Here is an 11,325-nt window from a genome sequence, read left to right as displayed (position 1 = left end):
TACCCGCTCTGTCCTTTACTCTGGGGCGCAAGGTGTTTTTTTTTTTTTTTAACTGAACCTCAAGAGATGTTTTCGTGAGACTTAAAATTCGACTTGTATTTTTTTACTTCAAGTTTTTACTGTGTGTTAACAGGAGAGGAGAGACAAGGTGACCGAGTGGGTATAACGGTCGCTTAACCCAACAGGTTCTTCAGCTCCGAGTCCCATAACTGGACGTTGAGTGGGGCGTCCCTAGTCGACCCAGGTGCAGAATGGGGACCTATTATAACATTACAGTTGAGGAAATGAACGGTGGTATAAAACAGTCCTGACCTTTATTACTCTCTACTATAAGGTCGTCCTATGATTTCCCGGACTTGCTAACTACCACTCCATCAGACACATCCAGAAGACCACGAAAGTCTGCGGGGATGTGAGCCCATGTTTCATTCACTCGACCCACTGATTTGTCTGTCTGTCTGTCTGTTAGATGAGGTACAGTGACCGGTGCTTAAGTCGTCTCCTCGCCAGCTGCTTTGTTTATAGTCGTCCGGGTTGTACTATGCGTTAGAGGCTTCAAGATGAACTATTTAACTCCCAGATAGATAGATAGATAATAGATAGATATATAGATAGATAGAGGAGGTGAAGGAGATGGTGGAAGAGGAGGAGGAGGAGTAAGTGAAGGAGGAGGTGGAGATGGAGTAAATAGTGATGGAGGAGGAGTAGATGGAGATGGAGGAGAAGAGGGGAGGTGCCAGGCCTTGTCTCTCCTTCAGCACTCCGGCCAGATAATAAGACACCAGGAAGCTCCTCACACTAAATTATCCATCCCGGGCACGAGGATGGCTGAGGAATGATGTGGTTAAAGTGACGTTATCTGCCAATGCCGACTTAAGAGGAGGTGGGGGAGGAGGTGGAGGAGGAGGAGGAGGAGGAAGAGGTGGAGGAGGTGAAGGGGAGGTGGACGGGGGTGGAGGGAGAGATAGAAGAGGAGGTGAAAGAGATGAGAGAGAGTTGTGTTCGAATTTAATATGGGTTGGGTCGGTGGTTTAGGACTTGGCAAATATAGGAATGGAAGGAAGAAAGGAGGGAAGAGGGATAAAAAGAGGGAAAGAAAGTAAGGAAACGGGTTATGGAATAGAGGAGGAAGAGGGAAGAAGACGAAGTAGTGAAAGAAAAAGAGGAAATAGTAAAGCAAAGAGAGAGAGAGAGAGAGACGTCTGCAGCGTGTTATATTTACCAACAAGGGAACGATTTTCCAAGACCTGGTTAAGCAAATATTTGGATTATCCCACACCCCTGTTAGTGAAGATTTGCATTTACCACCAGCACCTACCACCTACCATCACCTCCCACCTACCATCACCCAACACCACCACCACCACCACCACCACCACCACCACCACCACCACCACCCCACCACCACCCACCACCACCACCCACCACCACCACCACCACCACCACCACCCACCACCCACCACCACCACCACCCACCACCCACCACCACCACCACCACCACCACCACCACCTGCCACCACCACCACCACCACCACCACCACCACCTGCCACCACCACCACCTGCCACCACCACCACCACCACACACCACCACCACCACCACCACCACCACCACCACCACCACCACCACCACCACCACCCCACCACCACCACCACCACACCACCTCCTCCCACCACCACCTCCTCCCACCACCACCACCACCTCCACCACCCCACCACCACCACCCTCCCACCACCGCCTCCCACCACCACCCCCACCACCACCACCCCCCCACCACCACCTCCACCACCACCACCACCACCACCCACCACCACCCACCACCACCACCACCTCCCCACCACCACCTCCCCACCCACCACCCCTCCCCACCACCACCACCTCCCCCCACCACCACCACCACCACCACCTCCTCCCACCACCACCTCCTCCTCCCATCACCACTTCCTCCCCACCACCACCACCACCTCCTCCCACCACCACCACCTCCCCCACCAGCACCACCTCCCCCACCACCACCACCCCCTCCTCCCACCACCCTCCCCACCACCACCACCTTCCCTCCCCACCACCACCTCCCCACCACCACCACCTCCCCACCATATCCCCACCACCACCTCCACCTCCCCCCACACTCCCTCCTCCTCCCACCACCCTCCCACCCACCACCTCCTTCCTCCCACCTCCTCCCCCCACCCCCCCCCCCCACCACTACCTCCACCACCACCAACCATCCAAACAACCCCTCCCCGCGTTTATCAGGAATGTCGGGATTCTCATATCCACTCCACAGTTTGTTCTTCTTCGACCAGTCACCCGAACACCACTCCTGACTGAGTGTTAACTGGATATAATGTGATTGTGGTTAGTGGACGATTGTCTTCAGTTACCGTGGTTGACTGTTTGAGTATAATTGGACGTGGTTAGGCTTTAGTGTCAGCCAGTCATGCGTAGCTCTTGGTTAAACTAATGTGGGAAGTACTCTCTGGGCAAGTGTTCCTGATTGATAGTCGTGGTTAACTGGCTACGGTCAAGTGGTTTAATCAGTCATATGTGTTCACTTGGCTGCGGTCAAGTGGTTTAATCACATTTGTTCATCTGGCTGCGGTCAAGCAGTGTAATCAATCTCATTATGTTCATGTGGCTGGAGTAAAGTGGTTTAGTCAGCCATGTGAGTTCATCTGGTGCGGTCAAGTGGTTCTAGACCAACAGCCGCGGTTAAGTGGCCAGTCGTGCGGTAAGTTACCAGGAGGGTGAGGGGAATCACTCAAGGACTCGCGAAGGTGTCGAGTGAGGTGGTGGTGGAGGGAAGGAGGTGGTCTGAGACGGAGGGAAGTGGAGGGAAGGAGCCGGTGTGTGACGGAGGGAAGGAGCCGGTGTGTGTGTGACGGAGGGAAGGAGCCGGTGTGTGTGTGACGGAGGGAAGGAGCCGGTGTGTGTGACGGAGGGAAGGAGCCGGTGTGTGTGTGTGTGTGACGGAGGGAAGGAGCCGGTGTGTGTGACGGAGGGAAGGAACCGGTGTGTGTGTGACGGAGGGAAGGAGCCGGTGTGTGTGTGACGGAGGGAAGGAGCCGGTGTGTGTGTGACGGAGGGAAGGAGCCGGTGTGTGTGTGACGGAGGGAAGTGGAGGGAAGATGGTGTATGACGAAGGGAAGTAGAGGGAAGGTGGTGGTGTGTGACGCAGGGAAGAAGATGGAGTGTGACAGAGGAAAGTGGAGGGAAGGTGGTCTGTGACGGAGGGAAGGTGGTGGTGTGTGTGACGGAGGGAAGGAGAGGGAAGGTGGTCTGTGACGGAGGGAAGGTGGTGGTGTGTGTGTGACGGAGGGAAGGAGATGATGTGTGACGGAGGAAAGGTGATGTGGTGGAGGTAGGTAGGTAGTGTGATTGAGGAGGAAAAGTGATGTGACGCAAGGTGTGATGGAGACGTGGTGTTACGGAGCAAAACCTGTTACAAAACGAGTAATAGAAGAGATAATAAGACGAAAATAAAATAAATAAGGAGTCGAAACCAAGAAACGAATATAAAAGAAGAAATGGAGAACAGAAAAAAAACAATAACGATGGAAGGAACAAGGAAGAAGTTACAATACACAGAGGAAAAGGACGAAGAAATCCATCATAACAGAGGAAAGGGACGAAAAATACATCATAACAGAGGAAAGGGACGAAAAATCGCATCATAACAGAGGAAAGGGACGAAGAAATCCATCATAACAGAGGAAAGGGACGAAAAATACATCATAACAGAGGAAAGGGACGAAAAATACATCATAACAGAGGAAAGGGACGAAAAATCGCATCATAATAGAGGAAAGGGACGAAAAATACATCATAACAGAGGAAAAGGGACGACAAAAAATACACCATAAGAGGAAAGAGACGAATATATAACAAAGGGAAAAAAAACAGAAAATCACCGTTAAAACAACAGCATAAGAACCAGTAAACGCGGCAAGAAATTGTTAAGCATTTCCTAACTTGTAACTGTTCTGTCCCCGAACATAACAGGATTACCAACTGTACTGTGATCAGGGAAGACGCTTTGATTGTACCTGAGGGAGGATCCTGTAGACGAGCTGCCCGAGAAGAGAGAGAGAGGAAGAGGGGTGATTGTACTCTATGGTGGGTGAGGGGGGGAGAGGAATGGTCTGTGAGGAGGAGGGGGTGATTTATGGTGAAGGATGGTAGGAGTTGTATTAAGAGGGAGGGGTAGGTGTGTGGTAGGGAAGAGGTGAGGGGGGTGTGTGTGGTGGGGAAGGGGTGGTATATGGTAGGAGCTAATTGAGATGCTATGGTAGGTGAGTTGTGTAATGGCTCAACAATATGGTAGATAGGAAGTTTGATTGTGGGGAGGAGGATGCATGTTGGGGGAGAGGGGTGGGTTGGGGAGGAGGAGGAGGAGGGGGGAATTTGATGGTTGGGGAGATGCGTGATGAGGGAGATATGAATAGGGAAGTGGAGTTGTAAATTATAACTACACGTTGTATATAGTGTTATGTTATTGTGGTGCTTTGTGGTGACGGTAGGTGGTGATTGGTGATGGTAGGCGGTCATGGTAGGTGGTAACGGTAGACGGTGACGATAGGTTGTGATGGTAGGTGGTGACGGTAGGTGGTGATGGTAGGTGGTGATGGTAGACGGTGACGGTAGACGGTGATGCTGAGTGATGACGGTATGTGGTGACGGTGGGTGGTGGTGATGACAATAGAATGGTGACAGTAGATGATGATGGCAGCCTCACTCCTCCCACACTCATCAAAAGTAAAATAAAAATAGACTTGATAAATTCCGGGGAAAAAGAAGAAAAAAAAATCGTCTCGACTTCTCAATTTTTAAATAGACTGTGGCGTATCACGAACCGATCTGAAGAAAAAAAAACACACACGGGAAAAAAAAGACCCAGAAATGGTCCTCAAAACTTAACAAAAACTTGGTCCTTATCTTCAATTTTTTATTTTTTTATTTTGCTGTGCATGCATGGAGTGTCTCATTTCCAAATCGAACGCAAAAAAAAAAAAAAATAAAAATAAAAGAAGAACCAGAACGCTGTAAAGACGAAAACAAAAAATGCAGGTCTTGTGAATTTTTATTTATTTTTTTTATCATGTTGTTATTGCATACAGTGATCCTTGTCATAGTGTTGGCAAAGATACCATTATCCTGAAGGGGTTGTGTGTCCTCTCTGTAAGGCCAGGGTGCTCTCTTCTAACCTTTTAATGATGTTTCGTTCCTCCCCCCCCCCCAAAAAAATCCTACAAACTGGTGAAGGTAGCGAGATACAAACCCGGTCAGGGCCCTCTCTTCCGTGATGACTGTTCTCCCAGATGACTGAAGTGTATGAGTGTGTGGACGCTTCCCTGTTTACCTCTAAATCTTGTTGTGTCCTGATCAGTATGCAAGACGGTATCCCAGTATGACTTTAGAAATAATTAATGAAATGTGTAGACGTCCCCAGCCATCTTGCTTGGAGGAGTGTGTTGTGTTCGCACGTAATAACATGGTTTAAGTAAGGTTAGGTTAGGTTGCAGCCGTGTTAGGAAAGTTGCAGGTGTGAGGTAGATAGTGTGAGGTACTTTGCTTGCGTGAGGACAACGATCCATTCTACTCATGGGCGTGGTGTGGGTGGTTGAGGGCGTGGCGTGGGCGTGGCGAGGATGGTGACGGGGCGAGACAATGGCATCAGTCATTGTGTTCACAGCTGCCGCAGACATTAAAGACGGTTGGTCCAGGCAGCGCTGACCCTACCTCCTCCTACTCTTCCTCCTCTTCCTGCTCCTCTTCTTCTTCCCCTTTCTCCCCCTACTCTTCCTCCTCCTCTATTCCTCGCCTTTTTCTTCCTCTATCTTCATCCTTATCTTCCTTCTCCTCTTCTTCCTCTTTCTCTTTTCCTATTCCTCATCTTCCTACTTCTCTTCCTCCTCCTCCTGCTCCTCCTCTCTCGTGTTGTCTTGTGTTTCTTTCTCATTATTCCTCTTCGCTATCTCTTTGGACTGATCTCTCCTCTCGTGTCTCTAACTCTTATCGTTCCTCTGTCCAGTTGTCTCATCATTCAGTCTCTCTCTTTCTGTTTTTTCTTCTCCCTCTCGTTCCGAAATCTCTCTAGTGCCACCCCCTCCCATTCCTTTTTCCCCCCACCACACCCTCGTTTCTCTCTCTCTCTCGTCACTAACCTCGTTGCCTTGTTGCTTTCGTCACAGCTTGACGTGTGTGTGTGTGTGTGTGTGTGTGTGCCCCCCCTAGCTAGGCAGTTTCACCCACCTTTAAATGACCTGGCCAGAGAGGCGGAACTGACATTCCCTGACCTGACCCAAATTGAATCCGACGAGGCAAACACTGACCTCTGCATTATATACTAAGGTATTAACGGAGTTTCACCGCCACTTTGCATGTAATGGATAAACTTTCTCTCTTTATCAATAATGCTCTCTATTTGTAAGTGCTCGACGATATTTTGTGCGATCTCTTTTGAAAGTGTGAGAAAATATCTTAAGAGTGTAAAAGAAAGTATTTTTGAACGTAGGAGAAAGTACTTAAAAGTATAGGATAAAGTACCTCAGGTGTACATTTTATCAGACTGCTCTGTAGTTCTGTTCTGGCTCAGTAAACTAAACAATTATTCCTGTTTCCACCCGAAGGTATTATGAGCAACCTCTAAGTGATTTTTAAAGAGAGGGGGGGGGGGGAGTTCCATCTTGTTGGTAGATAAATATATGTAGGTTTGTAAGTCCACCGATCATCCCCCCCTTAATCTCCTCTTGCACTTTACGTAAACTCATTGGATTCTCCTGGGCCTCTCCGCCACCCTCCCATGACCCTATTGTATTTCTGACCTCCCTCTGTCAGTTCCCGCGGTTGGTCCTCTTAGAAATTCTCGACGTTCTACTGTACCGAGACCGCCCAACCACCTCCTCCTTCCATTCTCTCTCTCTCTCTCTCTCTCTCCTCTCCCTCCTACTTTTCTTTCCCTTCCTATCCCCCTCTCTCCCTTCCTATCCCCCTCTCTCCCTTCCTATCCTCCTCTCTCCCTTCCTATCCCCCTCTCTCCTTCCTATCCCTCTCTCCTTCGTATCCCTCTCTCTCTCTCTTTCCCTCCCTCTCTCTCTCTCTTTCCTGTCCCTCTCTCTCTCTCTCTCTTTCCTATCCCTCTCTCTCTTTCTATCCCTCTCTCTCTCTTTCCTATCCCTCTCTCTCTCTTTCCTATCCCTCTCTCTCCTTCCCTATCCCTCTCTCCTTCCTATCCCTCTCTCCCTTCCTATCCCTCTCTCCCCTTCCTATCCCTCTCTCTCCCCTTCTATCCCTCTCTCCCCCATCCCTCTCTCTCCCTTCTATCCCTCTCTCCCGTCTCTCTCTCTCTCTCTCTCTCTCTCTCTCTCTCTCTCTCTCTCTCTCTCTCTCTCTCTCCTCTCTCCTCCGAGTTACAACTCTTCACTGCATCTTTCTCCCTCCCTCATTCTGCTCTTCCTCTTGGATATCAACAGGAACCATCCTTTCGTTTCCCCACACATCTTCTCAGCCTCCTTCTGCTTCTCCGCCCCCTTCTTCTTCCTCCTCCTCCCCCTTCTTCGTCCTTCCTCCGCCCCCTCCCTTCCTCCGCCCCCTCCCTTCCTCCGCCCCCTCCTTCCTCCCGCCCCCCTCCTTCCTCCGCCCCCTCCTTCCTTCGCCCTCCTTCCTCCGCCCTCCCTTCCTCCGCCCTCCTTCATCCTTCCTCTGCCTCTCCTTCTGTCCCGTGCGATTGTCTGTTAAGAGGGTCTTCTGGTCGCCGCCATGTTACCACTCGGTTAGGACAAATGAACCCTGGACATCTTGTTATCCCGACTTTCTCAGCACCCTTCACAAGCTCCCCTGTGGACCGAACGCTTTCCAGAGCCACGCGTTCTTTCTCTAGCCTCGTGTCGAAGCTGGAATTTTCAATAAAACTCCCCCTTTTTTTTCCCTCATCTCTAAAGCCAAAGTTTTTTTCAACTGAGATAGAAACTTAAGAGACACGTAAATAGAGGTAGATATAGGGACGAAATTAGAAGTTAAAGGGGTCTCTTTATCTCCTCATCGGCCGAGAGTCTCATTGTAACAGTAGTGGCGTTTTATGACATCTGGATATATTTTTGTGATCTGCTGCGCCCAGATATGTTCGACGATCGCTTTTGGGTTGACGTCGAAGCGTTGTGGAGCGGCGGGACAGCAGCCAGTTGGAAAATCGTGGGGAATTCGTCAAAAGGATTTCTCATGGTATAATTGGAAGACACCGGGACCCTCCTAGTTTTCTCCAATATTTGAGGGGATTTTTGGGGTGAGGAATATGGGTGGGGTAGAGTCTATGGTGGTGTGATGGAGTCTATGGTGGTGTGGTGGAGTCTATGGTGGCATGGTTGAGTCTATGGTAGTGGGGTGGTGTGATAAAAATTTGGTCGTTTGGTGGAGGTTCTTGTTCGTGTTGCAGTCTATAGTGTTGTGGTAGAGTTTATGGTGATTTGGGGTTTTATGGTAGTGTGGTAGAGTCTGTGTCTGGTAGGGTCCATGGTAGTGTGGTAGAGTCTGTGTCTGGTAGGGTCCATGGTAGTGGTATAGTCTGTGTCTGGTAGGGTCCATGGTAGTGTGGTAGAGTCTGTGTCTGGTAGGGTCCATGGTAGTGTGGTAGAGTCTGTGTCTGGTAGGGTCCATGGTAGTGTGGTAGAGTCTGTGTCTGGTAGGGTCCATGGTAGTGTGGTAGAGTCTGTGTCTGGTAGGGTCCATGGTAGTGTGGTAGAGTCCGTGGTAGTGTGGTAGAGACCCATCTTACGTCGATAAAGAATACATGGACATAGTAAATTACGACACAATATAAACATTATCAGTAACAGCTACACTCATCTGTCGCCCAAGAACGACATTACAGGTACTGGAGAACATCTGGAGCGGATCAACTTCCGGATAAAAAACACAAAATAAAAACACGACCCGTTGAAGCTTGTGTTGGTTTGTGTCATGTTGTCGTGTTAAGTGCTTCTCTGTGGCTGTTGACGAGTCATTACCACACACCAACCACTGAGGTGATCACGAGGCTGGGGGAGGGGCTAAGTTGGTATGGGTTGTTAGAGGTGCTGTGCATGGTAGGTTTGTAGGGGAAGTTTGTGGATAGGTTGGTTGGGAGGTGGATGGGATGGTGGGTGGGGTCATACGTGAGAGGGTAATGTGGAATGGGTAGTGATAGTGTACTGGGGGAGTGTTGGCGGCTCGACCTTATCTTAACCTGGCCTAATGACACCCTCAAGGGCACGCCAGACTTCGATCTCGACCCACAAATCTGAAAGGGAAGGAAGGTCCCTTAGGGGGTCAGGGAGCCGGAAACACTGTCCTTATTGTGAGGCCCAGCCAGGTCACCTCCCCCCTTCTGTGTGTGTGTGTGTGTGTGTGTGTGTGTGTGTGTGTGTTTGCGTGTGTACAGTAATTTGGTTGTGTCTATTTGCTTGTTCTCGGTCGACTGTTTAACTCATTTATTTTGTCTTCTATATTTATGTACTGTATTGCGAGGCTCTATGTCATTTACTACCATTCATCCTCTCACGCACACGCACACGCACACACACACACACACACACCTCCAAGTACTACACCTTTATATACGGACTGTCTCGTCGTTTTCTGATATTCGGGACATGTAATCCTGTATTGCCAGGAGAGCGTGAAGTCCTCCCTCCTCTCTTTGTCTTAAAGGTGTCGGCTGTCTCCACAAGGTTGCCGGTGAGGTAGAGTTGGCAACATTGATCATTTCCTCACCCAAGGTAGGGTCTGTTTGTCTGTCTGTCTGTCTGTCTGTCTGTCTTGAGATAGCTGCCTAGACCGTCGGCGTCTGGAAGTAGTATTAGCGGCGAAACCAGTGCTTGAGTGTAGGTCATTCCATATAGAAACATTTATCAATTAAGGTAAAAACAAAATATCATTGAACAGTTTAATCAAGATTTTTTAAATAAGCGATAAATGATCCAGTGAGTTCGTTCTCATTTCTTTTTTTACTGAATTAAAGTTATTCGAGATGAAATGGCCTCAGGTTGTGGGAGGGTAGAGGGCGCCCTTGGTGGAGGGGTCGTTGTGGTAGTCGTTCTTGGTGGAGGGTCGTTGTGGTAGTCGTTCTTGGTGGAGGGTCGTTGTGGTAGTAGTTCTTGGTGGGAGGTCGTTGTGGTAGTCGTTCTTGGTGGAGGGTTGTTGTGGTGGTCGTTCTTGGTGGAGGGTCGTTGTGGTAGTCGTTCTTGGTGGAGGTCGTTGTGGTAGTCGTTCTTGGTGGAGGGTCGTTGTGGTAGTCTTTCTTGGTGGAGGGTTGTTGTGGTAGTAGTTCTTGGTGGAGGGTCGTTGTGGTAGTCGTTCTTGGTGGAGGGGTCGTTGTGGTAGTCGTTCTTGGTGGAGGGTCGTTGTGGTAGTCGTTCTTGGTGGAGGGTCGTTGTGGAGTCGTTCTTGGTGGAGGGTCGTTGTGGTAGTCGTTCTTGGTGGAGGGTCGTTGTGGTAGTCGTTCTTGGTGGAGGGTCGTTGTGGTAGTCGTTCTTGGTGGAGAGGTCGTTGTGGTAGTCGTTCTTGGTGGAGGGTCGTTGTGGTAGTTCGTTCTTGGTGGAGGGGTCGTTGTGGTAGTCGTTCTTGGTGGAGGGTCGTTGTGGTAGTCGTTCTTGGTGGAGGGTCGTTGTGGTAGTCGTTCTTGGTGGAGGGGTCGTTGTGGTAGTCGTTCTTGGTGGAGGGTCGTTGTGGTAGTCGTTCTTGGTGGAGGGTCGTTGTGGTAGTCGTTCTTGGTGGAGGGTCGTTGTGGTAGTCGTTCTTGGTGGAGGGGTCGTTGTGGTAGTCGTTCTTGGTGGAGGGTCGTTGTGGTAGTCTCTCACCCGTCTCTCATTGGTCGATTGTTTACATTCGGGAACTCTGGACGATAGTCTATGTCGGCTACCACCTGCATCTTTGATGAGTCCGCAGGTGGTGGTGTGGTGTGGTGGTGGTGGGTGTGGTGGGGTGGTGGTGGTGTGTGTGGTGGTGGTGTGGTGTGGTGTGGTGTGGTGGTGGTGGTGTGGTGTGTGGTGGGTGTGGTGTGGTGGTGGTGGTGTGGTGTGGTGGTGGTGTGGTGTGGTGTGGTGTTGGTGGTGTGGTGGTGGGTGTGGTGGTGTGGTGTGGTGGGGGTGGTGTGTGGTGTGGTGGTGGTGGTGTGGTGGTGGTGGTGTGTGGTGTGGTGTGGTGTGGTGGTGTGGTGTGGTGGTGTGGTGTGGTGGTGGTGTGGTGTGGTGGTGTGGTGTGGTGGTGTGTGGTGGTGGTGTAGTGTGGTGTGGTGGTGTGGTGTGGTGGTGGTGTGGTGGTGTGGTGTGGTGTGGTGTGGTGTGGTGTG

The 11,325-nt window shown here is 50.3% G+C and overlaps 1 protein-coding gene across 1 annotated transcript; it reads right to left on the bottom strand.

The window, feature by feature from the left end:
- Positions 1 to 9,982: 9,982 nt before the first annotated feature.
- Positions 9,983 to 10,905, bottom strand: LOC121868653 (mucin-2-like). The gene is made up of 2 exons (XM_042369489.1): positions 10,861 to 10,905; positions 9,983 to 10,714 (listed from the first exon to the last, which is right to left on the bottom strand). The coding sequence occupies exons 1-2, from the start codon at positions 10,903 to 10,905 to the stop codon at positions 9,983 to 9,985; spliced, it is 777 nt and encodes a 258-aa protein (XP_042225423.1).
- Positions 10,906 to 11,325: the final 420 nt, after the last annotated feature.

The sequence above is a fragment of the Homarus americanus genome, unplaced genomic scaffold (genome assembly GCF_018991925.1).
Source record: "Homarus americanus isolate GMGI-L3 unplaced genomic scaffold, GMGI_Hamer_2.0 scaffold30535, whole genome shotgun sequence".
NCBI classification, from domain to species: Eukaryota; Metazoa; Arthropoda; class Malacostraca; order Decapoda; family Nephropidae; genus Homarus; species Homarus americanus.
Note: the sequence above shows the minus strand (reverse complement) of the source record. Positions and strands in the feature narration are given on the sequence as shown.